The 23,385-nt window shown below is 43.9% G+C and overlaps 1 protein-coding gene across 1 annotated transcript in view; it reads right to left on the bottom strand.

Moving 5' to 3' along the window:
* glt1d1 (glycosyltransferase 1 domain containing 1) overlaps positions 1-23,385 on the bottom strand; it is a 26,085-nt gene extending 2,700 nt beyond the window's left edge. Inside the window, exons 1-11 of the mRNA XM_064353999.1 lie at positions 22,784-23,385; positions 22,340-22,491; positions 20,638-20,743; positions 18,405-18,456; positions 16,557-16,593; positions 15,437-15,493; positions 8,113-8,211; positions 7,906-7,955; positions 2,481-2,524; positions 1,961-2,081; positions 680-778 (exon numbers count right to left, since the gene is read on the bottom strand). Coding sequence (XP_064210069.1) covers positions 680-778; positions 1,961-2,081; positions 2,481-2,524; positions 7,906-7,955; positions 8,113-8,211; positions 15,437-15,493; positions 16,557-16,593; positions 18,405-18,456; positions 20,638-20,743; positions 22,340-22,491; positions 22,784-22,851 — 885 coding nt within the window. The 5' untranslated portion in view covers positions 22,852-23,385. The remainder of the gene's footprint in view (positions 1-679; positions 779-1,960; positions 2,082-2,480; positions 2,525-7,905; positions 7,956-8,112; positions 8,212-15,436; positions 15,494-16,556; positions 16,594-18,404; positions 18,457-20,637; positions 20,744-22,339; positions 22,492-22,783) is intronic.

Here is a 23,385-nt window from a genome sequence, read left to right as displayed (position 1 = left end):
AACAGGTTTCAAAAGGAAACAATAATGCATTGGAGAGAAGTGCTCCAGAAGTTTCTGGAACCTAAAACAGGACACAGTATCTCAGGTAAATATGGATCGGTGCAGGAGAAAATATCCAAAGGTGAAAGCTGGGAAGAGGTTTGACCAAATGGCCCTCAGTTTCTCAATTTCACTCACTGAACTAGCCAGGACCATCCTTGTGTAGTCTTTTTAGACCACCATGGTTAAAAAAACAAACCAGCAGCAATGGACACAAGAAAAAACAACAGCAATAGCTACAGTAATAATCGCTGCGTCATTTTGAACATTTAGTTTCACCATGTAGAACATTTTGATCAAAACCCATGCAAAGCCAAACCATTTAGTTTCTCTCCAACATGGACAGCTCACCTTGTGCTAGAACAGGAAGCAAAATAACAGGGAAATCATTTGGAAAGTAAATATAGGTGTGTGCTTATCTAAAGTGCTCTCAGCTGCAGCACAGGTCAGAGAGACGGCGGGAAGCCGTGTACCTGACAGTGTGCTCTGAGGGGAAAGCGTACCGCGGTCGCTAAGAGCTCAGCGAGGCGGGGGGGGAGAGGGTGACGGGGGGGGGGGGGGGTGCTACGGCGCACGCAGCGGCGGCAGTCTCACCACGCGTTCTCGAACCCGCGCGCGCGTGAAAGGTCACCGCACTCACCTGAGGGGTGGCGAACAGCAGCCCCGTGTCCTCGTGGCGGATGATCGCGGCGTTCCCCGGGATGTCCCTGGCCACCACAGGAACCCCCAGGTGCATGGCCTGTGGAGGGGGGAGGGGGTGAGAGGAACTCTCTTAACCCAACCAAAAGTTCCACCCAAGTTCCCTCACTTGCACAATTCCATTTGAACACCGGAGGGAGAATTAGTTGCGCCTATCGGGCGAATACCTCGGCGTCAGGTTGCGGAGGAAAACGCAGACAGACTCATCAGTGTTTTAAGCTTTCTGAGGATTGATTTAATCTGCAGTGTTTAAAAAAAGATTAGCAGGATTATAGCGCTGCTCTGCGGTAAGTACGGAAAGAAAGGACGGCGTATTGGTTGTTTTGGTGATGAAACGTGTGATGGCCACGCGCCAATGTGGCTTGCAGGCAGGACCACGGGGGTGTGACGCCTTGGAACCCAAAAGAGAACACGCACTATCACAGCAGACGAGAGGCCGTCCGTGCGGTTGGGAGAAATGCTTCATCTGCAGCCAATTGTGTTCAAATAACACATAAGTGTTCAAAATGTGACTATTCCCCTTCAATCTGAGGAGCCAGAGGGCAAATTACATCAAAAATAAAGCAGCGGGAAAATCTGGTGAATGAGTGTGTTTGATGTTTTGGGAATGAACATGAATCGCATTTGCTTGTGTGTGATGTTTCGTGACAGTTACCGCTGCCTTTGTCAAACTGTCGATAAAGCTTTATGTGTTACTGATGAAAGAGCAAGGCCATTGTTGCATCTGAAAAACTGCTTGTTAGTTAATTATCTATACGCTCTTCTACTGGTCGTTAAGTCTTACTTTAAGGGTAAAGCCACACATCCTGCGAGGACAGGTTTCTTTGTAATCGCCTCCATTCATTTCAATGGAAGCCTATATTTCACGTCCTCAAGGCATGCTGGGATAGCTGGTGAAGTGAGGCGGAGTGACCGGAAAGAAAGGAAACATGGTGTGATAACCAATCAGATTAAAGGTCCAACAAGTAAACTGTCTCTGATATAATTTTTTCCCCCCCATTCCACGTAGTACTGTTAAGGTTAATTATTGCTGTGTGGGTTTTGCAAAATATATACGATCGATATTCATTTAAGGAACACTGTTTTAAAGATGTAAAATGCCCACAAGCGGAGGAGAGAGTGATGCCAGGTGATTTAGTCGGAGGATGTGTGGCTTTAGCCTAAGGAGGGCGTCTTGCCACATAGGCACTCCCCCACACCCCCCAGGCGTGAAAAGACCCACCTCCAAAATGGCGGCCGACATCCCTTCTGAGACGGAGCTGTTGACCAGTGCAAAGCACATCTTCAGGGCAGCGTGAAGCTCCTCCTGACTCCTTTCCGTGGTGAGGTAGACACCCTGCGCTCTGGTGAGATATAAACCAACGTGCACAGCCTTTCATTTCTATTACTAATTTACAGCATGTCAGAAATGAGAGAAGTAAAAAACATAAGGACCTTGGTACAGGTTTGTTGAGAGCAGGCCACACATAAAGTCACCCACAGGCACCTTCATTCATCTCCCAAACAGCACTTTGAAAGCTTAGTACTGGTTTACTAAGGAAAGTATAGATTTTGCACAATTTGTTGGCTGTCCTTGGTGGCAGATAAGTGAAATTATCAGACAACTCTTGGGAACATCTCTGAAGTACTTTCAGCATTCAAAGACACAGGTTCCAAAGGCACATGAGCAAATTTCAAGTCTGCGATATTGTAGCATTGGAACTTACAATAAGTAAAATAAAGCTGAAACTAAAATGGTTTACCTTTCAACATTCACTTCCACCTCCCCAGTGAACACAGGATCGATCTGAAACAAGATGAGGTCCGTTTTAATAAAATTCCACCATTTGCCCTTATTGATTGCACCGCTTTGCAATATAGATGAATTCAGTTTTCTTTCTCCCCAGTTGATGTTTCTTGTAAGCACAAGTTAGCAGAATATAGATACAGTCTTAAGCGTGCAATTCACTATTGTATGACTGTACAGTATCTCCTCATCAGTTTGCATGGAGATATATTGCATATTTATGACCAAAAGTATCGGGACACCCCTTGGTCGGTGTTGTTTTTCATGGATTAGCCACTTTAGTTCCAGTGAAGGCAAATCTTAATGCCATTCTAGACCAATGCTTGCAACTTTGCGGCAACAGTTTGGGGGAGGGCCCTCCCCTGCATGACAGTGCCCCCGGGCACACAGTGACGTCCATATGGAAATGTTTTTGTCAAGATCGGTGTGGAAGAACTTGATTGGCCTGCACAGAGCCCTGACCTCAACCCCATGCAACACCTTCGGGATCAATCGGAAAGCCAGGCCTAATCACCCAATCAATGCCCAGCCTCACTAATGCTCCTCTGTCTGAATGAAATCAAATCCCTGCAAAAATGCACCAACATCTAGTATAAAGGCTTCCCAGAAGAGTGGTTGTTATGGCAGAAAAGAGTGAACAAACTCCATATTAACGGCCTTAATTTTGGATGGGACGTTAGATGTCAGGTGACCACATACTTTTGGCCATGTAGTGAATATATGCAGTTCAGGGATGCTGGGCAGATCAACTACACTGCAGAGTTGCAGAGAAGTCTCTTTTTGGACAGAGAAATCAGCAAAAAGATGTGCAACTGTCACCAAACAATACACAAGATATCTGCCACCCCCCCGATTTTCCAAATAAAAACCTCCCTTTTCTGACATCTAGTCCTTGCCCACCTAGCTTGCTGTGACAGGGAAGATCTGATCCAATTACACACCCGCTTGGAGTCAATTCGTGCACGGTTACTGGGGCCGACATTGACAGACGGAGCCATGAATGCAAGCCAAGGTCCTTCTGCAGAGTGACAAGACCAGTGGCTTGCTTTCAAAGGAGAGATTACTGACAGTAATTTAACTTGGACGTTCTTGAGGAGGCGAAAGCAAATGTGTACAAAGGACAAAAGCATACATAGGCGCCCAGGTTGAGTTTCTGAATCACTGCATTCACATCTCTTCCCTTCCGAGAATTCTGATTCCAAACTAGACAAGCCCTGTTCACACCATGCTTTACATAAAAAAATCCCACAAAATCCATCTTCAAAATTTCTGAACAAATGCAGCTGTTATTATTATATTTATTACAACAAGAATTTCTTTATATAATGTGAAAAGTAATGTATCAGTACATATCAATAAATGTGGGTACAAAATTTTGTCAGTCATATTGCATCCAAACAAATAGACACTTAAGTGATGTCCACATTTTGTGGCTAATTGCCTTTTTAGCACTAGGGCAAATCCTCATCATGAGATGTGTGCTCTACTGAGACAACATAGAGAAACAATACTACCGCCTAGCTGCAGATAAACCCGTGAAGGCAGTTCTGCTACTGTTTCATGACAAAAGAACAGAGAACTCGGAATGATGCTCAGACTGGTGATGTAGAAAGGCAAGTTTTCAGGTGGAGTGGAAGAAAGATTTCACTTGGAGTAAGACGAAGTTAAGGACGAGATGCAGGCTTCAGTGGAGCCTGCCGGATTTGCCGCGCCTCACAGAAAAGCAGCACAACTTTTTCGTTGGTTACAACGCGTTCTGAACGGCGTCCAAGTCCGTGGAAATAGCTTACAACACAACACCTGCTGCTGCCAGCTGTCCAAAAATGCCCCTGTGACCTCAACTAAACTAAACCAGCTAAACTGTAGGAGGTGGTCAAACACTGCCTGATCAATATTTATAACCCGGCACTTCATGCTGAAGAGTGAACCTCAGATTATGACACTGCTCACTGCTCACTGCTCCTTGCAGGGGAAAGACTCACAGGAGCCTTGTGAAACAAAGATCTTTAACATTTCATTCAAGGAAAGCACTCGTTCTGGTTCAGCTGGCTAAATTTACAGCATATGAAGAGTAACCTCTGCACTGCATTTGGGATATTAAATGAACATGAATGTTGTGTTCTGGGCTGGTTGTACAAGCACCATATTGCAGTAGTAATATCAAATATACATTATATTCCAATAAAACTAAAAAGAAAAAAGTTCAGAGGTGTACAATCTTCAATCTTAATTAGCATTTAAATTCACAAAGGATTTGTTATGGCACTGCATAAACTTAACGGCATTTCAGCCATTTTATCTGAAACTATAATTCATAGATTGCACATTGTCATATTATTTTGCCAAACAATTCTCATCATCTTGAAAGGATGACTGACTATCCTTGCATTTATGCAAAGTTTTTTTGGCCCAAGATCATACATCCCACTGACAATAAATCAGTTAAAACTCGTTTGCCTTTCGTGCACAAACATATGCATGCCAAATTAGATGAGTTATTTTTGAGAGACTTTTAGTTATTTATTAGTCAATGTCTACAGCTATTGCCTATTGTCTATTATCTATAATTATTATTGTTCTAACAATATTATGTGATGCTAGACAATATGCAATACCTCATAGCCCTAGGTACTAAGAAATGTAATGACTTTTTGCAAATTCCCTTGCCATTTTAATACTGACCATGTAGAACATGACAGGACAATACCACATCATACCTTCAAACATGCTCCCTCCCCGTGCCACTTAACACCAAAAAACATTTCAAAATCCCTCTGATTTCCAGAGATTGGGGTCAGGGTGGGGTCCTTTCCCAATCTGATTAATTGCAGTGCGGGATTTACATGCATTAACTGGCCCACAACACTGAGCAAATCAGGTCAAATAAGTCACAAGCAAGCTGCTGTTCGCTGGTTTGTTTTTTATTCCAGAGTCCATTTGTTGTTCCACTGAAAAATTATATTTTAATGACTCGCTTCTTACCTATTGACAAATGGCCTTTGTGTGGATTCTGGGAAAATGTGCCTCGCTAGAGCTACAAGCTACAGGGACGCAGCAAAATAAAAGTGACACGGAACAAAACAGACCAGTTGTTCAGTTTAATGTGACATTAAATGTGAAGAATATCTGTAGATATTCTATTCACCCCCGGAAAAGATGAAACAAGAACACAAATGGACAATCGAGAAATGAGGTAATGTAAGAACAAGCTCAGGGAAGGGAAAACCAGTGGTGCGTGAGTATTCAATAAGAACAAATAATGCTCTCCACCCTGGCAGACACTAACATGTAGAAAATGAATATGGCAGTCTGTGGATGCCAACCTATTGTACAATGCTACCTTGGTTACATTCATTCCTTCCTTAATTTCTTACATAAAGGCAAACCCAGTTCCCTCCCCTCTGCATGTATTGACAGCAGTCACATTGAAACAATGCAAGATGAAGCAACCTGTTATGGTTGAAAATGGCCACATACTTGACACAGTCCAAAACGGCTAAGCATCATCATGATTATTGTGAAATCATTTTTCACATTGTCAGAGTTTTCAAAAATGAGGTTGCAGTGGGAAGCTTTCATATGTGGATGGCTAATTTGTATTATCAAACAGCTTTGGGCTCCAGGCAATTTTACCTGAATCACTATTCAGTTTTTTTTTTTGCGTTTTGAAATCAGATTGGTAGTGCTGACTTCAGAGTCGTTTCCTCGGCAACCCCGAAAGGCTGACACGACTCACAGCATGTCAAGCGTTTAATTTGATGTGCTTTACATGGATCACAGCAGAAACCGACCTCTCCGAGATAGCTTATCAAACAGGAGTAATAAAGCCAACTGGGAAAGGAGTCACATGGAACAGAACGACTCAAATCCGAAGGTGCCAAAAAAAAAAAAACGAGACAAAATGTATGCCTTACAACACCGATGACTGAAGACACAAGGAGAAAGCGTAAAGAAAACAAGGTAAAATCCAAAAAAGAATACCAATACAAGGGTCTGTTCGATCATGTAGTCAGCACTAGGGATGAGCATACACAATTCCAAACTGGGAGAAAAAGGGAAATAGAAGATGCAATATTTTTTAAAGCAGCAAAAAGGATAGCCTTGAATTAATGACCCACTGCTCAGGGAGAGAGCCCCCCAAGGACACTGTTGGCAGGGCCATAAGAGATTTGGAGCAGAATAACAGGGCGTTTCAGGCCCACTTGCTGGTTCTACAGGATCAATATTCAGGCAGGAGAGAGGAATGCAATTAACTCAATGGAAAACAACTTTTTGGTTTCAGTGCTCAGAGAGCAAGAAAAGAACCTAATTTATTTTCTTTGACTTGTGACTGAGGGCTGAGGACATCACACACACACGCGTGCGGGCACACGCACACACACACACACACACACGCCATAAGCTAGTTAACGGAAGGACCATATACTGTATAAAACGTAATTCATATTGGCATTTTGCAAAGTGCATAAAATGAATTTCAAGCCCCACTTGGACCTCATTCCATTTTCCCCCCACTGGCCTAGATTCAATCCATGGCACTCTTCCTGGGGTTATTTGCACCCTATAAGTGCATGAAAAAAAATCAGAGGCTGCTGCTATCTGTCATCGGATAATCCATCCAAATAACACCTGCAGATTTTAAGGGCAAAAACACGCTGACCGTTTTTTTTTTTTATCACGAGTACCCTTGTGTACTGTGCAAAGTGCAAGCCAGGGCTGACCAAGACAGATTTATTTCCCCTTGACCTTTAAAAAGAATAAAAAATATACTGATCATAAGGCTAATGCAGTAGTCTTTAATTCAAGTCTTTGAAGGATCTCTGCTCCTTTATTGTGAACAATCTGAAGCAACAGACCTGAGGAATAATAGAGACCCTCAACAGGAAATCCTCTTACCGTTTCCCACTCCCCTGACTGTAGGAATACAGGCTAGGGCTGCTGTCCTTCTAACACCAAACCCAAATCATGAGCGTTCACAGGGCGGATCGTTTTGCAGAAGCCTGGCGAACGTCCAAAGAAGAGGCCTCTGGGAAATAATCTACAGTGACAGATGTCGCCACGTTCAACCAGGGGCTTGACTGCCACAGGGGGCCAGCTGCCTGCAGCCTATGGCACGCAGGTGGGCAGGGTAACTCCTCCCCTTCCATATCCAACTAGTGTTGTCACCCACCTGCACGGCACACCTGCACTCTGACAGCCAGGGTTCCGCTCGTTAGCCCAAATGCGGTTATCTAGGCCGCGTCCAATTGTTACGCGGTCCCTCCAACTCATAGGCTACACTATTGTGCGCCTTGTGCGTGGAGGTGACCACGGGGAGGGAAATGATAAATATAAAATCAAGTGCTGTTTCATGCATTCAGCCTCTCACCACGGTAACTCACCTTTGGTCCGATGATGATCAGGATGACAGATGGATCCTCTGCATGCCACTCTGAAAGAGATCAGCCGGCATCAACCACAGAGTCTACTGAGTAGGACACAGGGACTTATTTCCTAGTCACCTGTGCCCTGCAGATAAAGGGCAAAGGGTTTGAGAGTTCTCTGTGTATGCGCCTTACCGTGATGTAACACACAGTAGGATCCCGTACCTGAGAATGCCTCCACTAGGTAAAGAGGGTCCTTCACTCTCCTAAGGCCACAGACCAGGAGGAAAACGTGCAGATCCTCCACACCTGTGCCATTCACACCTGGACAAACAAAACACAATAGCCGCCATCTTAATAGCAACCAGTGCTGATTGTGCAGATAACCTTGCCATTGGATTGACTGGGAAATGGACTACACCCCCAACAATAAAACAAAGGTTTTAGTGAAACTTGATGCTAAAGGATATCAGCAACCAAGCAGCGCTGAGCTGATAGTTCTTTTAAACCATAAGTGAAAGTTTAGGCCATGTGTTGGTATCATTAATAAAAAACAATGTTCTGCTTTACTGCTTGCTGGCAGGAGCAATTTTGTCTCAAAACTTAAAAGAACATAATACATAATTTTTTGCTCTTACACTTTGGCATTACAGTCTTATTATTCTAGTCAGGGCTGTCATACGACAAACCTGCCCGGAATAATAAGTTAAATAAATGGGTGTTTAGGCCAGTGAACACATTTCCATTGCCTATTTGTTTTTCAAAAAATGATGGCCATTCTGACAGTTGCTTGATAATTTTCTCGCTCTTCATCTCAGCTGATGTGCAGTGAGTGTTCTGGCACAAGATGGCTGCCGTACATCACCCAAGTGGGTGCAACACGTTGGGGGCAGAGATGAGTTTTCCCTTTTTCACTGCGAAGTGCTTTGAGATGAGATTGGAACTCACCATATAACAAATGCAAATGCAATCGTTTTCTTTTGAGCCATCGGTTCACCGGAAATCCCTGGAAAACTCACACGGGAGGGACACAGAGGGCGTGCTGGATCAACGAAACGCCCATCGGAAAATCACCGACAGAACTGAGAGCCTCAAATGCAAACCCATATATGATAATACATTTTCAGCTGTGGGCATACAGTAATACAGGCACAATATCCTGACGTCGTTAGGTATTGAATTCATCTTTGGGCATTGAGGATGGCCTACAATACATCAGAAGGCTTTTTAAAGCCGTTTTCCTATCCGAGGACAATCAAGCGTATCACATCCAGTACAGTGCAGCTTAAGGTTAAGCTCTCCAGCTGTGTATCTAAAATGGGGATCACCGCAGTTTAGATACACACCGAAAACGAATCAAACGGCAGAGGCTGCATCCAAAAGTGAAAGACTATCTCACAGCCTCAGTAGCTCCCTTCTGGAAAAGCTGTTCTTTATCAAATCTGCGCTTTTATCGATCTCCGCACCCTCGTGTTCGGCCCTTTCCTGAAACACACACTGGGCATGGGCCAGGCAGCCGTGGGCAGCCCTACCAGCAGAGTCTGCGCCCACAGAGAAGATAAGAGCACAATCTACCCCGTCGCTTCTATTAATAACTTGCCTTGACCGACTTGGCACAACATAATTTTAAGTGGAATCTGAATTTTTCTCCCTCTCTGTCATCGTAATAAATAATGCAAACGAGCGATACGTTGTGGGGGGGGGGGGGTTTCCCCTTGAAGTAAGGATGCAGGGGAGATATACTGTAGAGGATGAACTTTATGTGGAAAGGATTGTGAGGTTTAGTAATCAGGTACTGAAATGCTAAAGGCTTCTTTCATGTCGAGGTGCTCAAGCGCTCACCTAGTAGCTGGAAGCGCAAGTCAGCAAAGAGGCTATTGAAAAGCTGGATGATTACATTACCTATCTGGCACTGGAGGGTCAGAGGGTTAAACTGGGAGAGGTTAACCTAGAGGCCGTTACGCTCAAAAGAACCACCACGGTGCTATGGCAGTTGGCTGTTAACAGGTGAAATTTCTCTAGTTCGGTATGGCAAACTTGGTTGGCTGCTGGCAAAATCAATTGAACTGCTGACCACTAGCCTTCACACTAAGAAAGAAAGCACGATAGCAGAAAAGCTACATGAAGCCCAATTACAATCCTTTGTAAAATGGCTAAATAAAAAAATATTTTTAAAAATGATTTAGTAATACATACATGCAGAAATACAAACACATGCAGGCAAAATAACTATTTTGCTTAAGTAGTATTTGAAACAGATAGTTTCAGCTAAGTTAAAAAACTTATTTTGCTAAATTTCTGCTAAAATTTAAAAAAGTTTTACCAATGCTCCATTCTAAAGCATTTGCATCCACTTTTTAATGTAGAAAGATAAGTACAAACAGAAATGTACATAAAATATTTTTAGTATAAACTTGAATTGTGTAGATAACAGCAAAAAAGCAGCTTTGCTATCTTCTACTGTTTATTAACTTTTCCTTGAACTTTCAGAATGCATTCAACAAAGCACTATCAATCCAGAGTACCCTTTCTGTCGCTGTACTTCAAAGAATGCTAAACAGGTCCCCAAAAATCACCCTTCCAGTACAGACAGGGCCCACTGGCTCAATGCGTACAGACCTTCAGGCTTCAATAAATGGAAAGGACCTCTAGCACTGCTGAACACACTATGACCTGCAGGCTAACGCTAAAAGATGGAACGCTAAACCCCTCAAAGCTCTATCTCTGTTTTGAACATGACCCCTCATCGTATGGCCTTTTCATGTGTATTCTGAGGTAGGTGCTGGGTGACAGTGAAGGAAAGAGAAAAGAAAACGGCAGGAGGTAAATTAAAATCGTGGCAGAGCACAGTGTCATTTCAGAAACAAGAGGAATAAAATGCATCAAACATCGAGTTACAAAGCCGACACCTGACCTGATTACTGAAAAATTAACCCTCTTAGAGATACCGAGGAAACGTGCGAGTATTCTGAGACAGGTGCTAATTACACAACAGCAAATACAATTACGAACTGGTGAATGTGACTCAACTTTACGATGCCTGACCAATGGAACATAAAATAAACGGTGCAAGGAATAAAAATTTTCTCCGGTTGTGGCCAAGCAAAAATGCTGAAAGAAGTTTGAAATCTACATTTAGATCTTCTGATACGGATGTCACTGACTTGACCAGAACGATCCCAAGGGAGATTCTTTTCTGTGGTGCAGTGCTCATTTATAGTATATCAGTGACATTCAGCTTCTATGCACTAAACCAAAAATAAATAAATAAATAATATCAAAATTTTAAGAAAAAAGCAACATAACAATCATATAGACTTGCACTGTGGTAGCTGCCATGGTGTAAATAAACATTGCACCCCTGAAAAAGAATAAAGGAGTTTTATGTATGCAAACATGTTTGAGTATTACGTTTATGCTTATTGATGCTGCACTAATGATTCAGTATGTGTCGTGCCACACCACATTCACGTTGTATTTTCAATGCAGTATGCAGTACTGTGTTTTGAATGCAATGCATTACATTGAGGCAATTTATAGAAATTGTTGTGGAACCTTCTGCTTACAAGTTCATTTTTCAAACCACTGCACAACACTGCTGCGTGTATAAAAAATATACCGTTTTTGTATTGAAGCTCAGATTAAACACCCCTAGTGCCTCTACTTCAGTTACACGCCATTCACTTCATTTTTAAGCACAGATTTGACTGGTTCCAGTTTATTCTATGTTCCTGGTTTTATCTGTCGATCTATTTCCCTCGAGAGCCTCCATATTCAGCCCGGCTCTGACCTGTACGAGCCATTTCTCATTCTTATTGGCCGCTTAAACTGAGCGAGACTCACACAGCATCGTACAAACGCTCACAGGACCGCGGCTTCGCAGTCCAGCCCACAGTGAAATGACTCTGGCGCGTACGCCGTTCTGTAAATCAAAACCGCCGCGATGTTCCTGCCGCTCTGCACGGACGCGGGAGAGAACGGCGCCGAGGCGGGCGGAGACGGCGTCCGTCTCTCAGCGGCGCGGGAACAACCCGCCGCAAAACCCCTGAATTCACCGTGCTTCGTGTTTTCTCCTTCAAACAGACGCCTGGGAACCAGTGTGTGAGATGCTGAGGAACTCTAACAGTACTTGGCTATTCACTTTCATTTCATGGGGGGGAGGGGCTGGTGTGTGGTGTGTAGTGTGTTTACAGTTCGAATGAGTGTGATGTAATTGAAGAGTAAATATAATTATCCTGAAGTGGTTAACTTCAGGCCAGTAAAAAGTGGGGGGGGGGGCAGTGTCAGTTGGCTGAGGGTAAAGTGTTCTCTTCACTATTTCAGACCTAAGGACCAGAGGAGAAAAGAAGATGGAGGGGCCAGGTGAAGAGAAGCAGCGCTTACAAGCTTGTCAGAGGATGGAAAGATCAAGGAAGAAAAGAGCCTGATGGGAGCGTCGGGGGTGACTTCTCTTTGTTCCGGAGGAGAAACTGATTCGGACAGATCGCCTGTCCAGCCAGCCGCATTCGTTTTGGGCCCGTCTCCTGTCCCTCGCGTGGCCATCCCCGTTCCTGTTCTTCCCGCCTTTGATCTCAGGTGGCACCTTCTCCCGCTGCCAGCGTCGTCGGCGCTTCGGTGGCACAGTGCCAGCGCTCCTGTCGCCGTGGCGGCGAAACGCCACGCCCTGACGGCGCGCTGGGCCCCGTCCCAGGCGCAAATCGGCCCTTTTCCGCACGTTTATGCGCGTTAAGTTATCCGTAACTTACGCCCGGCGAAAAAGCGCTCGGAGGGGTCTTCAGACGGCAGGCCGACCCGAACCTGAAGGGTGACTGACAAATTCAATTTAGACCATTTCCAGGGTGCGGACCGCCGAGAGTCATTTTAATTCAATTCGTTTAAAGCTGAAAATGCAACTCTGCTGACAGAAGCCTGTCTTTACTCGTTTGTATCAGTTGTCTCCATTCACCCTTAACAAACAAAGAGTCCATTTTGAAGCATATTTCACAGCTATAATCTCTTGTTTGTGACTGTTCAAGTGTGAACTACAGATATAATAGGCCAGCTTAGGAAGGGAACCCCAGGTGTAAAACTTACAGTATCAGTTGACAATGCAAAACACCCCGCTCCCCGCCTCTGGAAAATAAATTGAAAAAACTTATCTGCTCTTACCTGGGGGGGGGAAAAACTTGTTTTTGTACGAATGCAGAAAGATTAAATATATGCAAACTCAGCTGTTATACTTCTGTAAATTCATCATTGGCAGATTCAGATCTCTCACAAAAAAATTTAAAATAATACATTTTGCAATAACAAAGGTCAGACCAAATTTTGTAGCAGATGTTCAGTTTTAAAATGAACCGTGTTGCCATGTCCTGTTTCTTCCTAGAAACCACAGAGGCAGATTAAATCAATGTTCTATGCTCATAATGTATTTTTCCACAGTGTCTGTCCTGAATAGACTATTTGAGATTTGCAGGTGGGCTGAATTTTTTAATGTGTCTTACGCTCAGTCTGCCAAACTACAACAGGCATTAGACTGGCAGATTGGTACACAAGACAATGGTTTCCTCAGGGAACTTGGACTAAATGCATCTTCCTTTTTACTATCCAATTTCCCCACAAAAGCCGATATTCATAGTTTCTCTCTACCTCATAGCGACCACGGCAGATTAACCCACATAGGGAAAAAACAGCTTCTCAGTTTGATCGTGGCTAAGCTACGAGAGCCAGGAGAATATGGCGTTACCTGAAGCTAGGCTACCAGCAAGCCTGACTACTCAAAGCAGAGACACATAAAGGAGCTTCAGATACTGTATGTGGCTGCGTGACGGCGTTATGATAAATCAGAGAGGGAATCCTAGCGGGTGCATTCCCCGTGGAAAGACCGCCGCTCCACCCTAAAAACAGGACACCCGCCTGCGTTCCCCGCCACCTGTGACCCCCAGCGCGACGTGTCACTCATCGCCGGGGCTCCTGGGGGGCCCGGCACCTGCCCTCCCCCCGCCCCGCGCCGCACGCTGAGCGCAGCAGGGGGCGACACGCGCGCCGACACCGGGCTCCTTTGAAGAGGCGGCCGCCGCGGAGGCTTTCCACCCCCCCGGGCCTCCGCGGCAACCAAAGACGAGTACAAAGGAACATCTCGCATCAGCGTTACCAAAGAAGAAGAAAAGGCCCCTCGGTTTCAGCCGCAAATCCACGGCTAATTTACCCCGCTATTATTTCTTATGTTGATTCATAAATAGTGCATATTATACAAAAAAAACACTATAAATGAATGCTTTAGCTTTTTAGCATCAATGCTAACCTACCTACAGCAGACATTTTGCCTTTCCTTCCATTCGTAGATTAGTCTACAATTGGATGCTAAGAAAGGCAGCGTAAAATTGCGCACCTTGTAGATTTACGGATTTAAACAAAGGAGGGATTAGCAGCACAACAAAACAGCCGACATGGGAAATTATGATGAATTTAAATAAACGAAACTGGGTATTAAAGAAGCACCAAATGAGATATGGACCCCCCTCTGCGAGAGAGTGTTTGTGAAAAGAGAGGGGACAAGTGCTGACAAGACGGGCTGCGGAATTGATATCTTTTTAGTAAGAGATTCCCGCATTCTGGCGGCGCATTCTATTGTGTCTGAGGAGTATGACAACCGAAAAATAATTACCTGCAGAGAGGAGAGAGTGTCTCGGTGCGCCACAGTTCAAAACAGTTCATATCACGACACATCTGGAAAATGACAGGGTAGGGGGAAAAAAAAACCTAATCTAATCAAATCAAAACAACCTGACAGGACAAAACACCTTCGGTTTATGTCAAAAGGAAATAAGACAAACTGGACTGTATCGTTTTCTGCCAGTTTGAAAACTTGCAAAGCTGCAGAGAGTGGGGCTTATGTCCATTTGTGACTCAGAATCACAGTATGAATAATTCCACACCTTCGGATGAGGACTAAAGCAGCGCAAAGCAGGGTTTCAAGCCCCCCTCCCATGTATATTTTATCATCAAGTGTCTGGCCACAGGCGGCAATCAGTATTATTCATGCTGGTTTTGGGGGGGAGGGGGGGAAGGAGATGACAAATGGCTCTGTTTTGGAGAGTTATTAATCGGGGGTGCTCTGCGCTCTGTGATGGAGCAGGGATGGAAATTGCCTCACAGTGTTCAATTTAGAATCAGGTCTTGGGAAGGCTGTTGAATAATGACGCGTGTTCACCGGCAGAGGGACGTGGGGCTGCCACAGCCGGGACGCAGGGGCCCGGGGAGGAAGCGGGGCCCGGAGACTGGAGAGCGGAGGGGGGGGGGGCTCCCGCAGATTAATGCCCCGCCGCCTTCCCCGCGCGGGGGAAAGAATGCAGCCGGGCATTTATCTTGAAAAGAAACACCGAACGAAACGCGCCTGACGCGGTATGAATAATCACCCACCGTTCCCGCCTCCGCCCGACCGGCTCGGAGGAGGAACGCGGGTTGTTCCTGAGCGCCCCGTTTGCTTATTTTAAGGAGGTGGTGCAACCCTCGGCGGTTGAGGGGGTGGGGGGGGTGGAGGGGGGTGCGACGGGATGCGAGGCGGTACCTGAACTCTTCAGGAAGGCCCTCCAGCTGAAGCTCGGCGCGGCCCCGGTCTCGATGCCTGAGTCAGGGCAAGAGAGAAGAGAGGCTTGAGTTTACGAGGGCAAAGAGGCAGCGGCTGCAAGACATCATATCTGCAGTGAAGGGAGAGGAGAGTGACGTGGCTGTGAATGGGATGCGTGGGATGCTTCAGAGAGCTCTCTCCCGGCCAATCGCTCGCCGGCTCGGGCGGCTGCCCTTAACCTGCCCCACCGGAGACGGCGTGGCAGCGGGCGGAGCGCTACATTGGCGGCTAAGGGGAGGACCGGAGCCCTGGGTGTAATTATCGCTCCCTGACATTTCTGACTCCCGCCGAAAGGTCATCCCATTCATCATCTATCGCCCCCGACAGCAGGACGAGCGAGCGCGCTCCGTGCTCCGCTGAAGCGACGTCCTCCTTCCGCGCGGAGCCCAGCGATTAACCCCTCACCGATTGGCTGCCGCAGCTCCCGTGCGCTCGTTTGTGTGATTTTTCCACCTGCTGCCGTGCCCCGCCCCAAGATGCCTACAGTTTTAACCAATTACGATAGATCAATGTTGCAAGCCCCCGTGGGCCACCGGTACACCAATCAACCCCTGGGCTTCTTGATTGACAGCTCCCCTTTCTGAAAAAATCAGGCTGGAGGCATGCTTTAAGGACCTTGGTCCCTGTTTTTGGGAGGGGTGTTTCTTTGCGCGGGGACAGCTCGGCTCTGATGCGTCGCGCCTTTGGCGCCCCGCGCGGATCGGCGAGGGGCCCGCGTGGGCGATGGCGGGAATGAAGGGGGCCCTCAGAAGCCGAGCGGGGCAGGGCAGGGCAGAGGACAGCTGGGCTAAAGCTCAGGCGCGGTGGCAGCGGCTTAACGGCCTGAGCCGCGAAACCGCCCCCCCTACCCCCCACCCCCCTCCGCCACTCGCGCAATCGTTCATCTTGCTCGGCGGCCGCGCCAGCGACCCGGCAGCAAAACAAACGGAGCCGCGTCCGAGTGCCAGAGGAATGAGAATGGAATAGCGAGCCAGGCTCCGGCTCAGCCATGCGCAACTGCAAACACAGCCATGCCAAAAAAGCCATTAGCAGACGCGCAGCACACAATTTCAGACCTTACCTTGGGGCTGGATATAGATTTTGCTGCTCTGGGACAGCTTTGAGAACAAGAAAAGCAGTACAATGATTAGGTTATTAATTGATTGCTTATTGATAAAAAAAGAACAGGTATTTTATCCTTTTAAACCATTTGTTATACGTACATGCATTTTGCTTGGAACTGTATGTATGTGTAACACATGGTTTGATAAATTCATACTATAAAGGCCCATTTCACGTGGCTCAGAAACTATTCTCACTCTTATAGCACAATCTCAAAGACTGAAGATATAACACAATATTACAACTAGATGAATGACTAGGACAATAATCTATTATTCAAAAATAATACTAAATTATATTATTCTAACATTAAACATTTCAAATCATACATTGAATAATAATAATAATAATTATTATTATTATTATTATTATTATTATTATTATTATTATTAGCAGTAGTATTACAAGGAGCTTTCCCACAGCCATGTAGTACTACTACAGACAGAACTCTATGAAAGGTTTTATCACAGTAAAATGCATTGACAGTAGTCACAACTGTACTTCGTGAAAGAAATCTCATATGTCGGGAAAATTTATTTAGATCATCTCCTATGTCATTAGCTTAGAAAGAAACAGCAGTGGTATGGTGTTATGAGCAATTACATACAAACAATGTTAGCCACTGTTAGAACAATTCAGCATTCACAGAATAATAAGCAGCACATTTGAGCTCATTTATAAATAGACGGGGAGGCAGCTTTTATATTTAAAAAAAAAAAGCAAAACGCTCCATGTTGGTAATAATTCTGCGCTGATGAAAAGGAAATTGGGCAACTCTTATCACGCGGAATTTAGCCGGATAAATTCTCCCACGCTTTCAGTCTCAATAAACAGCGCGTGGCAGACGTGTCCTGCTCCGCAATTTTGACTCCTGACTGTGTGCTGTCACCGCTAAATTGCAGAGATAAAGTGCGCCAGTTTCCTTCAATCTGCAGGCCGCGGGGGAATCTAATCTGAAAATAAAACATGGTAATATTGTTTTAATGCCGCGCTGCTGAGGGACGGAGCAGGATATTGTGTTTGCACGCAGTAAAACCCTGCTGCTTTATTTATGCCGGCTGTCGCGCCCTGCTGTCTCGCGACGCCGGCTTCCACCATAAATTGCGGGGCAAAATGTTTTATCTGCGAGATTGCAGTGATCTACGTCCCTCCTTGACCCCCGTGCTCTTACGCAATGTAGCCTATCTCACGGTCCTGCAATGTGGTCGGTTGATTTTCGCCAAATACAATATCCTTCGCTCCCGTTTTACAGTGCTAATCTGGCCAATCACCGAAGCCTTACAAAGTGAAATATTCATTTAAGGAGACAAAAATATTAGGGAGACAATAAATATTTATATTTTGTTATGGAGAAAATTAATATTTATCTTGGGCAATTACAATTACATAGCCTCAGTCACTATAGTTAATTTACTCGTTCAGTCCCAGTTAACTGTACGTGAATGCAGGTTGAAAAAAATTTCACTGTGATTGTGACCATAATTCATGGATTATAATAATCTGTTAATCTGGCTGTCAAACATGTGAGGCTGTCTCTGCATAGAGAGAAAACAGGGGAACTGACATCCTGTTGAAAAGTTATTACATATGCTACCCCCAAAGCATAAACAACTTTGGAGCAGCGTTTTTTATTAAGTGAATGCTTCAGTGAATTCTGAAGGAAACGACAAAGCTTTTTCTGAATGCGATAAAAGGGTATGGTCCCAGCCACCCATGGGAAGCATTCTTGGGTTACTGTAGCTGTTGAAATGTTGGGAACATTCTTAAGTATATTACTATAAAAGTAGTACAAACGGACAGATCCTACCCAGAAGACTTCAGCCTCTTCCTTCATTTTGTAGGAGAATGCAACAGCAAACCTGAAAAACATCATGTTGTCATTTAAGCTGCAGGGAGGATCGCACACCTTCTGTACAGTCTAAGACAGCTCTGGGCCTCCTTGCGTTTGATGGATTTTTTTTCCAACTGTTTACAAAGAACATGAACTCTTAAGGCCACATTACATCATAAACAGAGTTGCACTGTTAACCCTGCATAATCAGAACTGCTCATTAACTGAATCAGTCCTAAATGTATTGCCAAATTTTTTAAAATACAGTATATTCAAAGAGGAATTTTATTGATTGAATACTTATTCCCTGGATTTATTAACTGATAGGCCGACTGGGTGACTGATTGGTGGTTTGATTTATTTATTTATTTATTTATTTATTGAAATAGCAGAAGTATGTCACTGCAGCCCTAAATTTTGAAAATAGGCATCTAGCTGTGCTCCTTCAGAACTTTTGAAAAATGTTCATAAACAAAGCATATAGTAAAGGGATCAAAGACAGAAATGATCATGGAAAAAATCATATGGATTTTGTCAGTCATGAAACAAGAACATGGCTGGAACAAAAACCTGACCATGCACTGAATTAAAGCCATACTGTACTGTCTCTTTAAATCTCTACGTCGCGCGTCTTTTCACAGCCCTGATGTTCACGCTTGGAGCCCCGCCTGTCACTCCCTCAGAAGTAATCAACAATCTCAAAAGAGCCCGAACAGAAAATCAAAGACGAACAACAACTCCTTAGCATCCTCAATACTGAAGAGAGAAGGTGGGAGTGGTAGTTCACTGATGGTTTGGCAAAGAGGGAGGTGCGTGTACCTGGAAAGGGACAGATTTCGAGCCAAAAAAAGAAGGTGTGCCTTCTTTTGGGTTTATTTTCTGATTGTGAATAAGGCCAACGGGATCTAGTTTTAGAGGCCTGAACTCCATGATCAAGGTACATCTGTGAAGGCAGGCTCAGCAGGGGGTTCCCTGACAGAGACGTTTGAAGTCGCAAGCCTGCACTACACTCGCAATCCCTAAAGGCAATTACAGCTTCAGACTCCAAGATGGGTGTCTTGCTGACAGTAAAATCAAACAGAAGCAGGTGAAAATAGAAACCGCAAACCCTACTTAAAGTAAGCCATATGCCTAGCGCTTATAAACACCGATAAACATAATGTTAATACGCCTTCAGACTTTGGAACAAGAGGTCTGATGTCAGCAGCCGAATATCCCAGGCGTCCTGAATGGGAGCTTTACAGTGAAGAGACCCCGCCTATGCAAAATGTGCGTCAATAATCCAAGCCCTGTGAAGGCCTCCCACCAGACGCTCAGTGTAACCTACGACTTCATTTTCCCACCAGTGCTTTCCAGTTCATCTGCTCTCATCAGTCAAACCATCACCTTGTTAATGTCTGTTAATAAATACACATGAATGGTTGTTTAAATACAGACAGGTATTTATTATTCAATTATTTCTCATCTTTCACATCTATTATAAATGCATTATATAGATCCTAATGTAGCTAAATACTTAACCCTTTTTTCTTTTATTAAAGGTGTGCTGCGATTTACTAACAGGTAAACAACATATGTTCTAGTACCATGCCACTGCTAGAAAACAGGAAATGAATGTGTCACGACAGCAAAATGACAGTTGGATCTCGGTTATTCTTTGGAATTGTTAGCAACACATCAATCCATTTGAAAAGTGCTAACAAAAATGAAAAACGCAAGGCAAAAGGTCAATTACTGCAAGCTTGCACATATTAAACGTGTATATGTTCTGCACTGATGCAAATGTGTCACCAAGCTGTTATTAGTGTGCCATGTGCTGTGATGATTTAGAGACATTCACGATAAATTCCACAAAACACTTTTACAACCCATTATACTACACTGTCATCCTGTCAATACTGATTCAAAACAATTAGCAAGCACATGCAATATTGCTTACATATGCATCATTCTTAAATACAAATAATTTTAGCTTTAAAAAACAAATGTTATTTTGCATTTCAGCCATCTTGTTCAACACAGTATTGTTTTCAATAGACTTATTTCAAGAGATTTATTGCATACATTATGCTGAAAGGTATATAATAACGGAGGTGTTGCCATGTGTCACCCTTTTTAAATACTGTTGTTCCATGAAACCAGTTTGTTCTGTGTTGTTCTGTGCAATCTCCCTGTTACAAGTGTGTAAGGGAGGACGCATAAAGCTTACCTTGCTTTCTTCAGCACCTGTTCCATCACTGCACGTTTCTTCTCATCTTTCACGTCCTGGTTGAGGTCTGTTCCTCCAAAGATGATTCCGTACGGGGCCTTGCTGCCTGGGGCAACATAAAAAAAACAGAAAAAAACGTGCCACTTCTCTGTCTCCTTTTGCTCATATTTAGAGCCACCAGAACGATATTCTCAGGCTCTGCCGGTTTCTCTCCGGTCCCTCGCGTAAAACATTCATCTTTCTTGATGCAGCTCATTAGGCAAGGAATACTGTCTTTAAAGCCAGGGAAATGGAACCGCTCACCCACGCAGATTACGGCCACACATTCAGGAGACACTTCTGATGAACGGCTTATCCTCCAGTCATGTCTGAAGGTACGCTTTCCATGTGATGACAGGAACCTACCCAACTGAGTCTCTTCTGCAGAATGCCTTATTTTATTATGTTTGTAAATAATAGCCATGCTCGTTTGCTCACACACGGGCTCTTTCTCACTGGAACGGTTTCTCTCACTGAAATAATGGAAGTTATGTTACTAAATCTTCTCACTTCATCATGTTATATGGCGCAGTTGTGTTGAGGCCAATTATCATGGTGCCATGATAATATTTATGCTAGGTAGTCAGGAAGCAACTGCATTGGTATATGTACATGGCAAACATAATGATTTTTTATTACTCACAATTTTCTAGACAAATGGAGATGAAAATGATACTCAAAGTTCATTGATATAGAAAAAGTAAGGAATACATTCTAACACATATGCATTCTTTAATTATAGGAACCTCTACAGGTGGGTAGTGATGCAGCCAAGAAAACTAAATGTATGCAAACTTGTGCATATCTGTCATCAACAAAGGGTAACTGTGGTCACAAGGGCATATGACTGGATTGTTATGTCCATGTGCATTAGTTACATTACGTTACAGCCATTTAGCAGACGCTCTGTGAACTTCAGGTTACAAGACCAGTTCCTTACCCATTATACTACACTGTCATCCGGCCCAGTTCAATCTGCAAGCTTACTTGGAAAAACGTGATATGGTCAGATGAATCAACTTTCAACCTGTCCTTGTCAAACAGATGTGTGCCCATCTAAAGAAGCCTACAGACTTGAGTACTTGATTATAACATGGAAGTGTTCCAGTGGTTTGTGAAAAACACTTTTTTTTTTTGGTAAAGTGGGTGATTTCATCCACTTAGAATCTAAGGTCAATACTAATCACTACTTAATGATTCTGTATGATCCCCATCCTCCCATGTTTTTAAATATCTTTCAAGCCAGGAAGGATGTAGTTCAATGAGCATGACAACACTGTTATCCATATGCCATAGCCTTCTCAATCGCCATATCTGAACCCAAATGAGTATTCATGGGGAAGTGTTTTCTTGTGGGAGAATGTCGCCACATCCCTCCTACAGAATTCAGATGGGTGCATTCTATGCCACAGCAGACACCAGCTGTTCTGGTGGCACGTAGAGGCCCAATGCCCTATTAAGGGAGTTTATACTGGCGTTTCCACATACTTGGCGACTATATACACGCATACGTGCACATGAATTTTGAGGGGGAAAAATATCTGTCTCCATTTTTATTACATTTCATATATAAAAGCCAACCGACGAAAACAATCTCCCAGTGGGTTTTATACCAAGCCCTCTTACAAATTCGTCATGCATGTTGATGAAGTAAGCTTTTTACCAAGGAGAAGTCTGCCTCCTTTATATAGGTGAATGGCAAGTGCCCCTTCAAAAGATGGCTCTCCCGACACCAAACTTGTAACTTCAGCGGGAGAATGGAAGTCCACTATATCTCGAAGAACACATATGTGACCCGCTGATTCTATGTGTTTCCTGAAAAGCAGAAATAAAGTAAGTGTCGACGGCGAGTCATATGGACACAGACCGAAACATGAAGCTGTAAGCTTGTTTCATAATTTGAAAAAGCAACCTTATGCGGAAAATGTGTATTATAATTTGAGCAGTCTACCATTGGATACGACGCAGAGTAAAACGTTACCCCTGACTAAAGCAAGCAATGGTATTTGATCTAGTAATTGGGGATATTGAGCCTGCTAAGTAGCTAGTAATCGTTTCGTAGTAATAGAGCAACGATAGCTCATTTGCTAGCTAAGTTAGATCATACCTGATCCTTTCGGCTGTGGTACAATTTCCTGTTTTTGGACTTAAACAAGCCAAAAATAGCAATCTCATATCGATAACTAACAAAATAAAATAACTACGACAATTTCAACTGTCAGTCAGAATTAACAGTTGTTTAAAATCTTCTCACACAGTAAACAAATGTGAGCTGTTTATTTAAAACTAAAAGAGCAAAAAGTAACAAGTTGATGCCCATGTTGTTTGATCTGTGTCCGCTTGCAAAATCCTTCCCTTGGAAACATTTACTTAAAGGTACCGAGCCTAAATATGTCTAGTTGATAAAAGAAAATGTAAATTTTCCGTTGAACACTGCTATTTTAGAATTCGTAAGGCAAAGTGATATGCCCAGTATTTATACTACTACCATCAGATATACTAGATAGAACCAACTGGCTACTCGATTAACCTATCACAATTTAGTAAAATAGTATCAAATCAGAGAGCTAGTTTTTCCTTCTAGCCTTCTTGCTACCGAAGAAAATAAAAAATGAGAAAGAAATTATTAAAGCAGAAGCCATAATTTTAATTAGTGTCAGAAAATATGTCCACAGGTTGATAAAGCTGTTACTTAAGCGGTGTATGTGC

Source organism: Anguilla rostrata, chromosome 10 (assembly GCF_018555375.3).
Source record: "Anguilla rostrata isolate EN2019 chromosome 10, ASM1855537v3, whole genome shotgun sequence".
Lineage (NCBI taxonomy): Eukaryota > Metazoa > Chordata > Actinopteri > Anguilliformes > Anguillidae > Anguilla > Anguilla rostrata.
This window is presented reverse-complemented; position numbering and strand designations above follow the sequence as displayed.